Consider the following 20,212-nt stretch of genomic DNA (forward strand, 5'->3'; position numbering starts at 1 on the left):
AAGAACGGTTTGGTTTGTAAAGCCAAAAACATACAAAATTTTAAACAAAGGTTTTGTTATATGTTGTGCTGATGGCTAATTTACGACCGTAAAGACTTGCACTCGTCTGCAAAAGACAGACATGTGATACACGTTAGCTTGTTTATGACTGAAATCTCTCGCTTGTGGATCGAGCTCCCAGAGCAACTGAAATCATCACTGCTTTTCAAACGTGTCGAATCAAGCAAAATCTGGACAAATGGCGATCCTGTATATTGATCCAATTAACAACGGAAACCTGAATGTAAATGAATGTAACCTGTGAAAGTAGGTTATTAAATGTGTGAGTCTTTTCACAGTCAGCTGGGCCTAAAAAGTCTTCAGAAGTGCTCCTGGCTTAAGCAAGAATTCAATTTGTAAATTTGAAAGTGTGCAACAAAGTAGTAATTCAAGGATTATAACAAATTAATGTCACCATGGAGCACGGCAGAGTCGTAATATCACTTCTGAAATAGTAATAAATAATGTGCAATACTGCCAGGTTCCGGTATGATGGAGTAATTGACTCTCCTCTTTGGTGCTCCGAGGTCATTACCTCCCCAGTGATGATTCATGTGTTCGCTAATTGCTCTGACATCATCCATGTTGGATACACACACTGTCTCTTTAACATGCACACACACACACACCTTGCTTCCTTTCTTGGCTCAGCAGCAGATGAGGCTGCCAATGTTGTATTTACATCAAACGTGAATAATTTGATAGACCCTGAGAAGAAGTTCGGTTTGGCGTCAATATGGCCACGCAGGTGTCTAACCTTGACTCTTCACCCAGCATGGCTATTCATAGGCCATTAATTAGAGCAGGATCCTTCTAATTAACACGCAGGCACACTCGCTTTCTCTCTGGCGCACACACACACGCACGTACACACACTCTTCTTCCCCCTGCACTCCACTCTCTTCACGTTTGAGTTCCGTTTAATGCGCCCTGTTTGATTTGCCCTACTAAAGTAATGAGTTTGGAAAGCAGACAAAAATTCTGAAGTGTGTTTTGAAGGAGCCTCGGGATAATTTGAAGTCCTGGGGCTGGGAGTAGAAGTACGCTCTCTTGCTCACACCCACACTCGTACACATCCGCACGCACACAAGCGCGGAAATACACACTCGCGAGCACAACTGTGCGGTGTCGTTTGTCTAGTGTATTATGTGTATATTTTCACAGTGCAGTTAGAGGTTTTTATGCATTTTAAATCTTCTTCAGAGGGTCCGGGCAAAACAAAATCAGAGAAATTAATTCTTTTTACTCCCAAGAGTTTTTCATTCATTCAGAAAGAACCAGTTGTGTTTGATCTGTAATGAACAATTACTACTTATACGCAATGACTCCCTGTATCTCCTTAGAACACTGGATTCACTTTCTTGAATCCAGCCAAATATTTTCAGGCAAGTCCAAGTTTCAAGCCAAGTCAACTCAAGTCACGTCAAGTCTCCAGCCTTCTCAAAACAAGTCTGAAGTCAGTTGTGACCAGTTCAAAGCAAGTCTTGAGTCAAGTCTCAAATCAGTTGTGATAGGTCCAAAACAAATGTTAAGTCTATTCAAAGCAAGTCCAAGTCAAGTCCAAACAAAATGCTACTCAGTATTAATTGGTTTCTGAATACTGACCATTAGAATGACACGGCATTTCAACATTTTCCTTGTAAAGCTGTGTGTTAGTGTTTTCAATATATAATCAAAAATGCAAGGCCTCCCTGTTGCTGTTCGTTGCTGATTCAAATCTCAAGGCAACACAAGTCTTTCAGAGAGTCAAATCTCAAGAAAATTAATTCTCAGAGCAGTCAAGTTCAAGTCAAGCCATGATTGAAACGCCTTATGTGACAAGTGAGTCTTCAGCTCTACCTGAATCCAGTCTGCTAATGTGACCACTAAATGCTCGCTAAAATGTGACAGGTTTTCAAATTTTGCCGTCAACAGATGAAGATTAAAAGTTTAACCTGTAAACAATGTATTCAGAGTAGATTAACAGACAAAAACAGATTTACCAGAGCTGTTTAACAGGTAAAAGCAGCTTATTCAGAACAAGTAAAAAGATAAAGACAGCTTCTTCAGAATTAAGAGATAAAGAAGAGTGCAGTAGATTAGGCTTAATAAAACACAACAGCATTCATCCTGCACAGCCAAAGCTTGTTGTCTAAATAATAACAGCTGTGACTATGGAGTTCACAAATAGCACTGCTGCATTTTCACATTTTTCCCTCATGCCAAAAATATTTGCCAGTTACATTACAAGCACTTAGGAGCTGGATCAGCGCCGCCGCATGCTTCCCTCATGTGGTTAACATGGAAACACGAGCTAGAATCCACTCAGAATGAAAGATACTGTCAACCCCAAACCGTCCCATCAGAGAAGAGCGCTGACGGACCCCACAAATTGCAAAATGTCTAACATCAAGTGAAAAATGGAGTGAGAACAAGTGATATATTTGGCGAGTTTGGATCCAGTCCAGAGGGTGGTTGAGTCATGAAGGGAAATGGGATGCAGATGAGCCTTCCTCCTCTTCTTCTTCTTCTTCTTCTTCTTCTTCCTCGTCAGCATTCAAACCTCATCCTGAACCAATATGTGGTGTCTGTTAGCCTGAAGGAAGAGAGAGACAGACAAACAAGGATGAAGTGAGAAAAAGTAGATTATGGGTGAGGGCTGAGCAGAAGGGTAGGAGAGGGCGAGAGAGCTGGAGAGACAGTAGCAGGAGGGAGGGAGACAGAGAGAGATGGTTCATTAAACATTTAGAGGCACGGAGAGCAGACAGGCCTCTCCATTTCTCTCCTCTTACTGTTCAGGAGATTCAGAGATTGAATGTAGATCTGAAACACACCAGCATTAGAGCATTGTGTATTGTGTGTGTGTTTTCTGCCACTCGGAAAGCCATGCTTGTCCCCACAGGTCTAAATAATGTCATGGAAATGTAACAGCGTGACCCTAAATATAGAAACCTCAGTCATGCTGCTGCAACACTGCGCTTAATCCCCAGATCACAACACACACATACACATGCAAAAACAAACACGCGGAGTAATGCAATTCCAAGGTTAGCCAAAGGAATTACGTGTTAGTCAAGCTCACCTGCTGTGTATCTGCCTCTTCATATAAACTGGATAGTATTTACCCTTGTACACACCTCTGTGTATTGTCCCATTTAGCACGGTTCCCACTCATGCATCCTAATGGCCCCAGAGAGCCAGGGAGTCTCTGCCGTCTGTTATTAGAGAGCAGCACAGATCAATAGGCTCTGGGACTGCAGCGCTAGCCTGTTAGCGTGTCCCCATTCAGACCCACTGAGCCGTGGCTAACGCAACAGCTAAAGGGTTTGCTAGTATAAAGTCTCCGAAGTGGGCACCTGGACCCGCCCTGCTTCTACAGATGTAAAGCTGAGCTCTAAAGCCAGTTAGGAGTAAGAGGACAACTGTGGACTGGGAGATGAGAAGTCGTACAAAGGGGCCTTTCATGTGGCAGTGTTTGGGTCCAGTTGGAGTCAGTCACTCAATGGACAAAAATGTTTCTGACTTACCAGTGATATCTAGCCATGCAGATGGCTTGGGGTTTATTTAGCAGCTTTTGAGATATCTGTCTCTGAGATTGCAGCTGCCACAACAATACAAGAAGGTGAAAGGAATTTCATTTGTTGTGTTCAAAGCATTGAAAACTTGCACTCAAAAAAACTTAACAGCATGTTTCCAGAAGCAGTGTCCCTGATAATCCATCGACCTTACTGTGAACAGTTTTCATAGGGACTTTTTCTTCTGCAGAAAGCATTTTCAATGAGAGCTAATAAAATAAAAGCTATCTGTATGGCTAGATACATGTAGAAAAGGTATTTTGTATTTGGTTTGAACCAACCCTTTCAACATGCATTTATCAATATTTTTGATGGCAGCATTGACTCAGATGACTCTGCGGTTGCTCGTGGTACCAAAATTGTGAAGAATTAAACAGCTTTGTGGCCGCTTTTCCTCATTGTTTTGGTTTTGTGACATACCTAGAGTATGGTTTAGCGGCTCAAGAGCCCCTCAGGAGTTGGTGGAAACCAAAACAGAGCTATAAGAAGAGTTGATATTGTACCTTGTCTAACTGATGGACAGAAACATAGCTCCAACTGAATGCAATGTTGCTACATGTACGCTACTGTTTGCTAACACGTTGCTAACACAGTAGCCATAAATCTAGCTAGGGAAATGCTGGTGGCTATCTGTCTGCTTGTTTTGTTTTGATTTGTTTTTTTCTGCCTTCTGTTGGCCAAAAAGCTTTATTGACTGGATATTGAGTTCTCATTGTGTCATCCATCTGATGTGATGATACAGGTTTTTTATTACATAACTATAGTAGAATGGCCCTGCGATGGACTGGCGACCTGTCCAGGGTGTACCCCGCCTCTCGCCCGATGTCAGCTGGGACTGGCTGGATAAGCAGTTGACGATGGATGGATGGATGAACTATAGTAGAATTGATCCGTACAGCACTGGTTGTGTAACGGTATTGATGGAATAAAACTTGTTTGAAATCTTTAAAATATGCTCTATAAGTGTTTTATTATAATGATCAGCATCATTATGGAAAATGTTATTATTATTCCCTCAGTGTGAGTCTCTCTTGACAGACTAACTGCTTTTTCAGAGGCTTTTCAACTCTGACTTGAATACAGTTCTGAGAAAAATTTGTAAAACCAAAAAAGAAAGGGTGGAAAAAAAGATTTTAAGACTCTAAAAATCAATATCCCATATCGGTCAAACCACTGTGACTCGCAATGGGTTATATGCACACACACACACACACGCGCACACATGCATAATCAGGCAATCCCTCTCCCTCAACATATGCCAGCATATGGCTCCCTCCTCAGAGAGACTGTTGAACAGACTGAACCAGATTTGATTTTGCTCTAGAGGTTCTGACCTGGGACAGAGGGCAGAAAGGAAAGGAAAATGCGGGGGAAAGGAAATAGGAAAGGAGAAAGGAAAAATTAAAAAAGGAAGGGGAGAAGGAAAGGGGCTTTCTCAGTAAACAGCTGTCAACCTGAACTCTCTCCTCCTGTTGACCGGGCTGATGTTGTCGTCTGGATTGTTACTGTCGAGCTCCTGCTCCCTTCAGCACACACACTTTTCAGCCACTTATGTGCATATGCGTGTGTGTGTGTGACGAAACATAGAACCATATTGAGCCATCTGTTCCAGTGCTAATTGGTATGCATGACAATGTTTTTCCAACCCATAAAACCTAATGAAAATGAACACCCCACCCGGCCTAATATCCCTTAATGCCATCACCCGCTTCCCCCTGCCCCACCCCTCCTCCACCCCCACCCCTCCTCTTGTACAACATTATAGGCATAATTACACTGTAGTGGGCAATAGCAGCCCCTCTTCTGGAGGCGCTTTCAATCAAGGAGGCAAGTCCAAAGACTGAAGATGCCCTGCTGCTGTCCTGATCTGTCAGCCTTCTGAAATCCAAGGCCCCCCTATAAACTTGGCTCAGAATGTGAATTGTTGTAGTTTTATAAAGTAGAGCTATTGGAAACACGGGGCTGCAATGTGCAAGTGATTTCCTCCTTAATGCTGACAGCATGCTGAAGGAATCAGACAAGCAGAGAAGGACAGAAAGAAGGGAGGAAGGGATATAAAAAAACAAATGAGGCAATAAATAGATGAATAACATGAAAGTCAAAAGTGTTGAAGGTGGAAACATTTAATTAATGAGTAATTAACAAATTAACCCCAACCTCTTTGTGTTGTGGAACACAATGGGTGACATAATGAATTTTGATAATTGTGATTTTGCAGTTGATGAATTCCTGAAACTTGAAAATCTCAAATATGCACTGCAATGATGTTGTCTATAAATCGATATGTGGAAAATGAATTAAAGTACTACACATGCAGTGTCTTGGACTTGTCCCAACTGACTTTGAGACTTGGTTTTACAAGACTTGAAACTTTGACTTTACATGAGTGAATTAGATACTTGACTTGGACCTGTCTGTGCTTAATTTCTCTTGAATTGATAGTTATTTTGAGACTTGAGACCTGACTTGGACTTGCACCTCCAAGACCTGCTAATTGACTTGACATTAGATTTGACGAGACTTGAGGATTGACTTGGACCTGTTTTGACTGACTTTTGACTTAACTTGACCATTATTTTGACCATAATTGAAACTTGACTTGTACTTGCGCTCAAGGACTTGACACTTGGTTTGATGAGACTTGACTTTGACCTGTCTTGACCAGCTTGAAACCTAAACATGAACTTGCTTGAGTTTGCAATATAATTTGACAAAAACCCTCATAAATGACCCATTCCCATCACTGATGTCTGTGTTGATACCGCAACATATTGGATGTCCCGGGACAAATGTGAAACAGTGAAGGGAGTTATAAAATGAAAAAGTGGCAAGAAAAGAAAGAAAAAAGGGATGAAGGGAAAAACAAGAAGAGAGGAGTAGATGGAGTTGGCTAAGCGTGGCGGCGTTCACTTGAATCGCAGCAGGGATCCTCTGGATAGCAGCCCGGGCCACTCAGTGCAGTGTGCGTGTTTGTGTGTGAGTGCATGACGCCATACTGAAGAATGTGTTGTACATGTGGACAAAATGCCCTGGTTATACTGCGTATTTAAAGAGTACCTGAGGTCAAACACACAAACAGACTCAGCTGCAACCAGCATTAGATGATCTACGAGGGAATTTACAGTACGAACAAGAGCTTACAGATTTGTCCTCGCAGAGGAAAGTAGCTTCTCAGGGTTGGGCTTTTTTCTCGTCCGACCACACACACAAAAACACACAGAAAACACTGCCCTCCAATGCCAGCCAATAAGTAGGTTTCCCCAGGCTGTCTGTTTCCACCGTGTTCAACTTCATTTCTCTGCTTTCGCTCCCAGCATCCCCTCCGCTCGTACCGTCACAACTACCAGTCCTTCCCCTCTGAGGTTGTGTGTGTGTGTGTGTGTGTGTGTGTGTGTGTGTGTGAGAAGAGCGGTAATGGTGGTTTATTAAAGTGTCAGAGGCGGTTTCTGCCTGTCCTCGCCACAGGAACACACTGAGCGCCCTCAGAAAACAGGCACATGGACAATTTTGGCAACACACGTGTGTAGTTTTTTATCACCGTCATATATGAAAACAGCAACCTAGCCAAATGCTAATAGAGGTAATATCCAGGCTTTTGTAACCTGTGCGCTGCAAATGGCATAGAGGTTTACTCACAATGGGATGTAATTGTACAGAAGCCAGTACAACAAATTCATTCGTGTTGTTAAATCAGTGGTGTTTTGTCGTTGACAACTGGCTGCCTTTTCTCTCCCCGCGCTCTGTGTTTCTCTTTGTCTCTCTACGCTGCCCTTATTACGCCATTTTCTGTCTCTACCCTGTGGTTTTCTGCTCAGTCGTCCCCTTTAGAGGTGTCACGACCGATGTGCGTGAACACACGAGTTGAACATTTATTGTTCAAGCAGGGCACAGCGGTGGAGGGTGTTACATGTTGTACAGGTACACAACATTCAGGATTTACTCTAAAACACAAACAAAACACACAAGCAAAGGATGTTCTTAAGGCCCTGCTGACCTTTTTTGACCTGCATCCCGAATCTGGGACAACTGAATTGAAGCGGTACCGATCTAATATGATCCCCCCACCCCCCAACCCCGTCCCCATCCGCTATTTCTTCTGTAAGTTGGATCGTATTGTTGGCCCGTTTTGTGGAGAAGCATTAGTCAAATGGGCCATCATCCCCGTCGGCGAGTCAGATGATGACTTTTGGCAGAATGCAGCCGCAGCGCCATGCCAGACAATCAGAGCCGTTGCCATTTCATCACACGGTCGCACACGGACGCACAGCCACGCACGCAGACTCACACCACAAACAAGCTGTTTCTCATTAAGCCCGCAAACACGAGAGATTGAGTGAGGGAATACGGAGGTGAGGAAGGAGGAAAGACAGGGAGCTGAAGGCTTTTTCCAACAGAGATAAGTCTGAATTAGAGAGGGGAAAAAACTGGTGACACACCACAAATCTGAGTCAAGGGTGAGAGTGTGTGTGCACTGTGGCGCTGTCATCCAGAGACACCCGCCTACCAAACACCCAGTACCCCCAGCTACCCTCACCCCATGCCCCTCCGACACTGCTGTTCCCATAGCAACAAGATATGGGGAGGAGGCGTGTGGTGAAGGAGAGAAGAAGTGTGCTGAAGATTAGGGTGGAATTTTGCTGCTGCTGCTGCTGCTACTGCCTGGATTTGACCAATCTGGTATTGAGGCTTTACGATGCTCTAATTCCTTTCCTCTTCCTTCCTTCTATCACGTGCGCACACACACAGAAAGTCCAGGTCAGGCTGACGTAAACTAGAAAGCATAATTTTAGTGAGATAATTCTAGGAACTGCGCTGTGGAAGTAGGAAGAAGTGGGACAAACTAAACATGTTTTCCAAAATACAGGCCCCAAAATAGAAACACATTAAGGTTTTATTAATGTGCGGTTTATGTTTGCTAAGAATTTTTCTTCAGCAGACGTTACGTGATCACCTCCATTTGCACGTTTGTAAGCTTGAAAATGTGGTGACCACGTGTGCATGAAATTTGCTTTGCTCACACCCCCAAGAGGAAGAACACCATTCGATATATTGACTTTATAACCTTTCCTACAGGGGCACCATTAAGCCAGGTATTCGATTTTCCAATGAGAAAATCAGTTGTAAAAACACGATATTTGCCCACATTCGTGCTCCCAGCAGATACAAACCTATTGATATTTGGTGACCAGATCAAATTTGTATGTTTATTCATTTATCAAAGGTGGTGGCAAAACATTTTATATCATCCACGTTCAGTTTAACCCTCCAGAAAATTTAATTTGAGGAGTAAATACATTGACTTGAGTGCAAGGTGTTATGATATGTGGAAAACATATTTCTGCTTTCAAATGTGTTGTCCTACATATTTTAGAGGATCATACAAGTAATGTTGTATGCCTTCAGTGCAAAACTCAATTCAATTTACAATCACAAGATAGACTAATCAATCAAATATCTGACATTTTTATTGTAAACTTTTAGTAATGGTTATCAATAGTTTTTGTGAATCAACCAATTTAAGGCTGCAACTAACAGTTGCAGTGTTCTTTTTTTTAGATTTGAGTAATTGTTTCAGCTCTAGACTGTGTGATTAATTGACACATTTCAGCTCATTTAGCAGACTCTTAAAACCTTCTTGAATTGTATAATCTATCACAGTATTCCAAATGTTTCTATGAATATAAAGGGCTTCAGTCTGTCGGGGGTTTAGATGTGCACAGTTCTATGTAATATACAATTGTAGAGAGCGCTCCTCTACAGTTCAGAGTTCAGCTGTACCGTAAGTGTGACTCGCTGTAAGTGGATGTCCTCCTCCGCATGTGACGGTGCGCTGTTCTTCCCCTTGTTGTTTCTCAAGGCTCATGGGAGTACATGGAAGACAAGTCTGCTGTGTGTATGGGAAGAGGTGGCACAAAGAATAATACACAGTTCAAGAGTCTTTTTGCAACGTAAATAACTTACATACATGCCAATAGGGTGCAAACTCTGGAGTTCGATTTTGTACCGCCTTCGATGGGTTCTCATTCATCAACGGTGAATGGAACAGGGAAAGATTTTAAAATGAAGTTAAAACCTTCAGCTTGAATAGAGATCCAGTGGAGTTATTCAAATACCAGTTTGACTCCTCAGCTGTGATACACTTACAGTTATTCATATATAATACTGTATTCAAAAGGATCAGATATGTTTAAGATGATTCTCACCTGGATTTGTGGTTCCTGTTGCAAAAGGACTATTCACTACAAAGTCCTCTTGTGAGGAGGACTGCCTGGATTATACTGACAGTGAAAGCAAGAGCTGCTGATTATCTTTCAAAGGAAGTGATGAAACATAAAATTATTAACCAACAGATGGGGCTGAAATGCTGTATCATTTGATCAAATCTGAATAGTTTTGAATTAGCTTATAGAATCTTTTATCTTTTTAAATGTTTTAGGTTCAGGTTTTAACATAGCGGCAGAGCATAACCAATTTCTGTATTTTATCAATCTAGAACCGAATCCAAAGCTAAACAATCAGGAACAAAACCCGAATAACAGAGTGTTTGTTATTGCCAAAAAGCTATTACGTGTACATGTTACAAGTATATGATGGTGGAGGTTCATTCTTGACCTTGTGAACACATATTTGTGATAAAATATTCTAAACCTAAGGTTCACTTAGTAAGCTTTTTCACCTGTGTCTGGATTTAGATATTCTCAAAAATTTTATCTACAAAATAATTTATTTAGGTTCTTTTTTGACACTGGTCCAACAACTTCATAGACAACATAAAGGGGTAACTCACAACAGATTACAATATATAACATTGTCAATGTTTTGCTTAATACATTTAGATTTAGAGAATTTAGCAGAGGCTTTTGTCCAAAGGAGGAATGTCATTTTTCTCTCATGTAGCTCATATTTTAAACTGCCGCTGCAATGACAGAATTTAAAAAAGCATTTAAGAATACCAGGAGACATTTTTCCTGCTTAGCAACCTTTTATATTTTCATTCATTTTCAATATAATTCAAGTATACATATCCAGACAGCTTTATTTGCCACAGATCCCTACACTGCACAGACTAGCGTCAGCAGCATCTAACAAGGCGTTTTCATTTGTGTGGAAACAGTGTGGGCTCCTCTGGTGTTTTATACATGCAGGAAAATAAGAGACATGAGAAACGAGCAAAATAAGACCCATTTCACTCGTATTATCCACGTGTGTCATGCATCAGTGTGTTTTCTTCATACTGTGTGTGAGAGAGAGAGAGAGTGAGTTTAGGTGTGTGTGTGTGTGTGTGTGTGTGTCTCCCTCTCATTAGCGGGCGGCGGCGCTCGGTAGCTCGTTAGCGCAGAGCTAGCTGAGCATCAGGGCACCGGTGCAGCTTCATTAGCTACTGTGACATTTATCTGATCGCATGTACTGCCAGGTCTCCATGGCAACCACAAATGCATACACACGCACATAAAGGCAATCATTCAGCCTCGCATAGATCCATTTCTTTCAACTGGTCACAGTTATTCATACTGTGTGCGCTTGTTCCATCAAAGTTGTCCTCCCCCTTGCAGCAAAGAAACATGAATGTATAAAATGTGCTGGATCCAGTTCGTACCAGTGGCTGTTGTCCCAGTGCTGTACCCAAGGTGGGCGGGATATTGCTAATTGTAAAGTTCAAGTGAATCACAGGCAATATCACACTCCCTCGTTTGGCTCGAACAGGGCCCCCGGGAGCCAGTTTACCTCGCTGTAACTCAGTTACGGAAAACTAAAAGCGTTCCAAATAAATCAGTCGATACAGTACGCCACTCATTTAGTTTGAGTCACTAATCCGCCTCGCACCGCCGATGACAAAATCAGTTACAGAGTGGGATTCAGGGGAAAAAAGCACGCCTCTTATGGTGTGTTGTGGTGAAGTTGCTAATCTTGTTTACAGTTTGATACAGCAGCAGAAAATATTCAGCACTATGAAATGAATTGTGTGTGTGTTTTTCTAGATGTGGATGTCTCTGCCTGTGGCTTCCGTGCATGTGTGCACACAGGTGTCGTGTTTGTTTAGGTGGGTATTAACCCCATTTGGGGCTGTCTTGTGCCTTCAAGTGGGGTTGTGTTTATCATATTGAGGAGAAGAGACATTCCCTGGAAATTTGGCTCCACAGTATTTCTCTGTAATATTAATATCCATACAATAAAAAACAAACAACTTATTCAGATATGTTTAACATATAACTTTTTTAACATTTTAACTCAGCTAATCAGGACTGTGTGGGTGTGGTTGAATCAGATTTTTTTGACAGTGACCAAACCACCCACCAATTGTCATCTGATTCTGAATTAAATGTTTCTAAATACTGATTGGTGCACAGAACATGTGCTATTACGCTGGGAAGAGCAGAAAAAAGTTAAATAATATGAATTGTTCTAAAACACAGAAAATGCTGTGTTTACGTAGGATCCCATCACTCATAGTAAGAAGCTAGGCCTTCAGTCTTCATAGCAACAGTGGTTCATGCCATAAAACACTTGGAACATTGTCTGAAAATACTTTCAATGGAGCGTATGATGCGTATCTTCTGAAAGTGATTATTAACTTATCGCTCAGTTCTTCTCGTGTGTGTCCAGATGCCTTCGCTTCGGTTTCAGCATCTTCCACATTTTGTGTCTATGTGTGAAAGTTGTGTAAATCTGTCAAGGTTTGTACGAGTGAGGAGATGTGACTGTCCAGGTCTGTATGTGTATGTGTTAACAGGTGGGGGTGTGTGTGTGTGTGTGTTTAGCTGACCTTGGTTGCCCCGCTCCCTCGGGGAGGAACTGAAGTTTCTCACTCTGCTTGTCAACAAGATTAGTTCCCCTGTGGGACCATTACACACCCTGCAAACATGCTGCCAATGAGAAGAAGTGTGCGACAGCTCGGCCCTTCCACGAACCCAGTGGAGTGTGTGTGAGCGTTGTTTTGTGGCGTGTGTGTGCTGCGATTGAGGGGTTAAGGGAGTCAGAGAGGATGTGTGTTTTAGAGCAGAAACAGAAGGGAAAAACAGCAGGGGGATCAGCGCAGCCAGCCTGAACTGTTGCCTATGCATGTGTGATATGTGTGTACGCATGTGTGTACGTGTGCCTGGTTTTTGAGTGAGCCCATGCTGAGCTCTGAGCTGTGCTTACTCCTAGACCTGGCTCATCTGCATCCGTCTCCCCCACTCCCTCCCTTTCTTTTATTCCCACTTTTACCAGCATTGCTTGTCCTCTCTGTCTCTTTACCGTTGTCTTTTAGTCGCGGATACTTTTATGCGGCTTTAGTTGCACATTTCTATCTAGCTGCCTGTTGGACTCCAGCTGGGAACAAAGCAAACAGAGGTGATAGCAGGACGTTAATGTATTTCAGGTAGCTCATCGCTATCACTGTTTACTCTTCATCTGTGGGGGTGGAGCTTATAAATCTTATTCTTTCTATTATAGCCACCACATATAATTCTTAAAGCTGCACAAATTATTTTTTTATACACAACATGTCAAATAACTGTGTGTGATACGAAAGGTCTTGCAGTCTCGTATTGAAGAACCCACAGAGAATAATCACCTGACTCGGCAGTTCTTCTCAGCTCTAAGGTGCTTTTTAGCGTATTTCAGCTCATTGTTTTGGTTTTAAGGCCCACCACATTGCGGTTTTGGTTCAGTTTCATTTCTTTCATCAGACTCATTTCCAGGCAGCTGTTTTCAGCAAAAATCTCTGACAATATACTGTTCGCTATACCTGTCAAGCACCAAGTGTCAGACAGACAAATTTAATGATAAGCGGGTGAACATAGTGTAGCATCTAGTAGCACCTGGACAGATATTTCCCTCAGGAACTGGTGGATCCCAAAACAGGCTAAAAAGGAGATTGTGTATTGGACCAGAAACACAAATCCATATGTATGCTATTGCTGCTCTGGGTCTGTTTGCTAACACATACACAACCATAACAGCTTCTTAAGGAGATAATAAAATAATATGCATGACCAAGAATTTAAAGACTGGGAAACTACTGCTAGGGATGAACACAAAGTTACAAAATTATACTTAGCGACGTGTCCTTATATTCAAAATAGCTTCTTCTAAATAAGTTTCAGTCCTAGTTAGACTAAAAACTGACACAAAGAAACTTCATTAGGTCTAATTAAGATTCAGAGAAAAACTGCTCTCTCAACACTGCACTGTCAGTCCAGAAACCATGGTTCCAAAATAAGGGCAGGGGACAGAGAGAAACCTGACTACTGACTTGTTGTACATATGTGGATTTTACAGTAACTTGCTAACAGTGCTAACAATGCCTCCGGTCTTTTTGCTAAGCTAGGCTAACCGCACACTGACAGTCATGAGACTGAAACAGTATTGATCTTCTCATCTCACTGCCGGAAAGAAAACCAATTTTATTTGTTTATTATTTGCCAAAATGCTGAACAAGAGGAGGGGAGATCTGAAGAGCTGTGAATGTAAACTGAAGATGATGAATGAATAAATAAATTACCGTCATAAGGTTTTATGGTCAGTATCGTGCAGCTGTAGTTTGGATGAACGAGCCTGCTGTCTAATGTGAGTGTGAGTTGAGGGAATAACAGTTCTCAGCAGCTGCTTCAAAGACCTATCCAGACACTTTTTTGCAGTCTGGCTGAGCACACATACACACACGCTCAGTGTAGATCAGCCCTCAGTCACGGCCCTGTGCTGCAGGGAGACTGGAGTGATGGAAGCAATAGTTAAGCCATTAAGGCAAACAATTGGCTCAAATTGAGAGGGAGAGAGAGAAAAGAAGAGGGAAAGAGGGAGGGAGATGGAGAGGCCATGACAGGAGTGGATCCACTCAACGACTTAATCCGAGCCCCAGGACACTCTCCTGCTGAGCTTCACACACTCGCACAAACATCTACACACACATACGCTAAAGCTCTGTCTGCTTGCAATAACACCTTGTCAGTCTTGGCCACAGGGGCGATGGAAGAGGCGCTCATTCCTTTGTAGTGGGGAGGAGAGTCACCTACTTCCAAACACCTCGGGAAAAGACAGAGCATGCAATCTACACAAGACAGTTCTGTAAGCGTTCGTACGCCTTATGGCTGCAAGTGTGAAGCTATTCATTGTCTTAGCAGGCGGAGTGAATGGTGGAGGGAGCACAGGGCGGACAGTGTCCTAGACAAGGGAGGCGCTCCTCTGACACCGGCTATTGTATCGTCTCACCCGTGGACTCGTTCAGTCCTCCCAGGCCTCACATAAACGCGCAACAATGAGGGATTGTCTCCAGCTATTCTTTCTGTTTCTGCTCTTTTGCTTTCACACACACATCAGCGCTGCGCGTGAGTCAGAGGGCAAAGGGATGATGTGCTGCAATCTGAACCCAGCGACCGCCAAGGCTCGTCCGATACAGTCGTCTCGCAGGAGTGGGACTCGCCGTTTATGTACCTTAAACATCAGCCAGTGATAGGGGCCGTAACTCCTCGCCACCGCCGCTGCCCTTCCCTCCCTTCCACCTTCCTTTCCCCCTTCAGCCGTCACCCTAGGGTCTCCCTCAGCGCGTGGCCCCCGCGATTTATCGGACAGCTTAGCGAGGAGTGGTTGTTGCCCCGAGGACTGTTAGCCCTGATTTGGCTCGTTGACTCCTTCTCCGGTTCTGGCGTTTTATTTGACATGTCCTTTAAGTCCTTTAAAGAATTGGGCGTTTCTGCTGAGCGCCTTGGCTCTTTCTGCAAAAGATGGATGGCCCGCGTTCAAAGGTCTGGATGTTTTTTCCCTCCTTCCCAGTTTCTCTCCATATCTCTCATTTCCCCTCCCTCCTTCCTTCCTTCTTTCTCTTTTCTCTCTTGCTGAGCTTTATACGGTGGTATTAGTGTTGACAGCTAACCAAGCTCAGGATTTGGCTTTGTTTTGTTTTTGCCTCTTAAGATAATGCTCTTTCTCTCTCCTGCCGAGAATAACAAAAGGGAAAGTAGAGCAATGAAACAGCACAGCCATTGACTTTGGTTTCATTAAATTTGTTTTCAGCCATCTTAAGTAGACCACAGGCCTTGATGGCAGTGATGTGTGTGTGTGTGTGTGTAGCCATTTACAAACCACAAAACAGTCACACTTTGCCTCATACTTGCTCGGGTGCCGTTGTCATCACTGTAGGATCTCGCTGTTTACTTGCCTTTATTCGTCCGGGGTAAAAAAATTTTAAAAAAGCAGCTGTAGCTGGAGTTAGCAATCCAAACATGTGACAGACGAGTGTGTTTTATGAAGATAAGTGTTGTAGCTCTGTAGTGAAAAGGGTGAAAGCACTTCACCTCTATTTCATATGCATACCAGATGTGGAAATATAGATCAATTGGCATGTAAGCGTCTGTGTCCTGTTAGAGGGCCTGGAGGTTAACTGTGCCGTTTCTGAACCCTAATCCCGCATACACAACCTCACATAAACACGCTGTATGCAGCACTCACTCATTCATGCATGCAAACATGCACAAACATTCACACAGGACAGCAGTCCTACATTCATAGTGTCTCTGCTCTTTGCTGTCCTGCTCTGCTGTCTGGAACTGCTGAGGCATCAGAGAGAATTTTAGTTTCAGTGTCCCTTTGATTGTCTAAAGGCTGTTTTAGAGACCACTGTGTTGGAGAGATTATTTAATTTATTTGACCTATATTTTCTATCCTGTCTAAAGGGAATGTTTTTACTCATTTGTTTAACTCACAGTATGTAATTCTATGTTTCTCTCTGTCTGGTGAAATATTGCTTTCTTTTATTTTGACAGAGGTTATGACCCCCCCCCCCTACTAATTGTCTCTGTCCAGTGAAAACTGTGCATCTCTGTCTTTTGGTGATTCGGTGGTTGAATTTTTCCAATGAACTAAAGAAATAAGTGTTCCAGACAATTTCAGAAATACTTTTAAAGATCTTTCAACCACTTTAAAAAAACGCTGAGAAATGCATTGTGACAAAGCTGAATACCAAAGCTGTTCTGTTTCTTACATTCTGAAAAGTTTACATTGTGGAGGTTTTCACAGCACAGTACTATAGTTCATGTTACTTTGGATGTGCTTTGTTTGATTTTACCTTGTACAAATAATTAAAGCATACAAAAAATCTTTGTAGAGATTAAGAAATTCAGAGCAAGCGGCACCTGATAATGAACCGTGACTGGACTGCGTCTAAAGCTATTGGTGTCTTTGGTATAAACATGGTGTATTTCTAAGCTCTTAATGTTCTGTACTTTGCTTCCTTAACAGTAACGGCACGGCCGGGAAGATGAACGGGGCGCTGGAGCATTCGGACCAGCCAGACCCGGATGCCATCAAGATGTTTGTGGGCCAGATCCCGCGCTCCTGGTCAGAGAAGGAGCTGAAGGAGCTGTTTGAGCCGTATGGAGCTGTCTACCAGATCAACATACTCCGAGACCGCAGCCAGAACCCTCCACAGAGCAAAGGTACACCAACACAGGACACACTCTGACGTTTTTTTTTCTTTTGCTCAAATTGTACATTTTACTTGACCGAACTAATCTGATGCCTGTAGGAGTTGCTTTGCAGATTTAGATTTTAATCTTTATTCTTCTTTCCTTTTCTTATTTTCTGACCCTTTCCTACTTTCTGCCCTCTTTTTTCTTTAGTTTACTTTACCCACTCTTCGTGCTTATTCCCTCTTTCTCTCCTCTTTGCCTGCATTTCTTTTCTTTCTCTTCTTCATTCTATCATTATTTTCTTACTTTATTGCCCTTTTCCTTCCTTTTCTCCTTCATTCTATCTTTTCATTCTTTCCGTCCTTTCTCTTTTCTAGTTAGCTTTCTTTCTTTTCTTCTTTCTTCCTTTCTTTCATCTGAAAGTATGAATCACTATTAATGCATACTTCAATTTCCACTTTATTGTTGCTACCTTAACTTAAGTAAGGGATTTGAATGGACACAGATACACAAATATATCAAGACATACTATCCATATTTATTATACAAACACACTTCCATGAAATCAGATACACTTACAGAAACACATACTCCATGTCCGCTCCTACACACACACAGCAGTCAGTGGCTGAGTGGGCCATCCCACCTATAATGGCAGAACAAACGATGCAAAATTACACAAGCAAACACACATTTCGTGCAACATTGGAAGACAAAGACTCGCCTAGCCAGACTTACACAGTCAATTGTGCAAAACCGCATGATTTGCAGCTATTTTCTCCCATTCCCTTTCTTTTTCCTTTGATGAATTCGTCAAGTGTGAAAGCAAACAATAGAGACAGCAGCAACGAACGAACAGACAATAGCGCTGCCATATTAACAGGCATCAACCGGAGTGGGGGGCTGATGACATTCCTGATGAGACATGGAGAGTGGGAGGAAAGTAAAGAGAGAGGAAGAGAAAAAGAGGACGTCAAGAAGGGAGACGTGGCACTTCCGTCCAACTGTAAAGCAAATTTCAAGAGAAGTTCGCAAGAAACACTTTATGAATAAGTGTGGATGAAGTGAATAATGCAAGTGCACAAGAAAAATGGAAGTGAATTAAGAATGTGCAGTTCAGTTCAGTTGTGACACATGTTTTGAAACACCCTGTGATGATTTAATGTAGCAGCGAACAGTCATAAATCCACATAATGAAATCCTATGTTCTACAAAATACATTTAAATACTGCTTATTTGCTTTGTCGGATACATTTTGGAGGAAATGTAATTAGTGCCTGGTTTACATTTGCTGGCAATGTTGTTTCCAAACTGTGGAATGTGACAGTCTTATATTGCACAAACGTGAGGGAGGTCTTGATGAAGGGTTGGCCATACAGAGCTCAGCTCCTTGACACCGTATACCATGGTTCATGTTTCACATGTCGTTTTCTTAGGCTGACAAAAAACTTATATATTGGGGGTTTGGTTAAATATCTTTTCCTAACCTTGACCAACTAAGTTGCCTTAAAAATGCAATGAAATGCTAGAAATTGGTAGTTTTTACATACTTAAATTTGAAAAACATAACAATACCACACCGCTGCTGCTGGCCAATGCATGCACATGAGCATGACTGACTGATGTATTGATTTAAATACTTTGACGGTGAAAATCTTATTTTTACATTTGTTATGAACATTTTGCGTCCATGCAAACAAGGCATCGTTTCTAACTAGGAACACCAGGCAACTGAACAAGGGCCCCAGATGCCCACGGGCTACAAAAGTTCTTGCAACTGGTTTTGTTAATTTCAATAAACAGCTAGTCCAGTAATGTTGTAGCAAAGGAATATAATGTGGGCATATAATGGAGCTGCCATGTATAGTCTGTTGTGTGGTGAACTTGGAGTGCAGTGCTTACAGGGTGTGTGGTCAATAGTTCGCAGTTTTTCGCAGAGCCTCGTAATCCGGCCGTGCTTACAAATATGTTCCGATATGTTTTCTTGTTATGTTGATATGAATGGAATTAAGTTTCTTATAAAACATATTTGCTAAAGCAGATTTGTTGTGTGTGCATATAGTGTATAGTGGACACACACTGGCAATGGGTGGCTTATGGTAGAAACATGTATGATGTTTCTTTTCTCTTTCCACTTTTCTGCTCTTTTGCAATTACTTTTTTGTTTCTGTAAAAATATCTTTGCAGAGTTTGCTTTTTATTATTATTTTTGTGTGATTTCCTGCACCAAAATCATACAAACGTATTTCCTTCGGATGACTGTAAAAGCTTTTTTGGAGAGGCAGATGAGTTAACAGAAATTCTAAACTATGACACGCTATAAAGATCATGTTTTGAAATCACATTAATCACATTTTCAGTGGCTAAAAGGTGTGGTGTCCTTCACCTTTCTGCACCTACACACTCAGACTCAGTCTGCTTCTGTTTTTAGTTTCTCTGTCTCCGTGTTTTACTTCTCTCTCGCTTCCTCTCATTCTGACTGAGTCATATGAGCTTATGAAAGCCTGCAGACAGCGTTCTGTCGAGACCCAAATCAATTCATTTTTGCACACCAACACACTTGTCATGCGCTTTGTGTTTGTGTTCTTAGCCTTGAGATGACTCCTTCTCTCCCCACCAGTTTCTTCTCCCTCCTCTTTTTTTCTCTGCTGCTGCTGAGGAATAAAAGGGCCAGAGTTCCTCCTCCTGTCCTTCAGCTCCCTCATATCTCCTGCTTCATCTTCACTATCCTTGAAATGAGTTGTTTTTGTGGTTGATGAGTCAAGAGTATCAGTCACCACCACTTCTACAGGGGATAAAAAAACACAGCCACCTACCATGCCTTTAATTTTTTTCCTCTCTGAATGACAGTCATCACTCTATATGCCTCTTTTTTGCAGACCCTCTTTGTGTGCAGCAAGGTGGAGTGTTTTAAGAGGAAATGTAGCATTTGATTGGGCTCTTACTGGCTTGTTATTCGCAGCCTTTGAGCACCATTGTTGTTTTCTCCTAGTTAAGTAAGCTGCCTGGCCTCATCTGCACCAGCTCAACTCGGAGGAGCTGCAATAGCCCCCTTGCCGGCTTCACTGTTGTGCTGGAGCGAACGGTAATTTCACCAGTGTCAGGGAAACTGTGGCCCCTCTCCTCCCTCGGTGTGTTTATTTTAAATTAGCAACGGTGTTGTTTGAAAAGGATCTCGACCATTTGGGGCAATGAGCCCACTCTGATGCCCTAGTGGCGACCCAGAGGCAC

At 42.4% G+C, this 20,212-nt stretch overlaps 1 protein-coding gene across 15 annotated transcripts in view; it reads left to right on the top strand.

Annotated features, from left to right (window-relative positions):
• celf2 (cugbp, Elav-like family member 2) overlaps positions 1–20,212 on the top strand; it is a 510,925-nt gene that overhangs the window by 417,118 nt on the left and 73,595 nt on the right. For all 15 annotated transcript variants that reach the window (XM_038738416.1, XM_038738417.1, XM_038738411.1 and 12 more), the window contains one exon: positions 16,812–17,008. In XM_038738416.1, coding sequence (XP_038594344.1) covers positions 16,831–17,008 — 178 coding nt within the window. In that variant the 5' untranslated portion in view covers positions 16,812–16,830. The remainder of the gene's footprint in view (positions 1–16,811; positions 17,009–20,212) is intronic.

Source organism: Micropterus salmoides, unplaced genomic scaffold (assembly GCF_014851395.1).
Source record: "Micropterus salmoides isolate LMB-PRFRI ecotype aquatic unplaced genomic scaffold, ASM1485139v1 Ms_hic_scaffold_23, whole genome shotgun sequence".
Taxonomy (NCBI): Eukaryota; Metazoa; Chordata; class Actinopteri; order Centrarchiformes; family Centrarchidae; genus Micropterus; species Micropterus salmoides.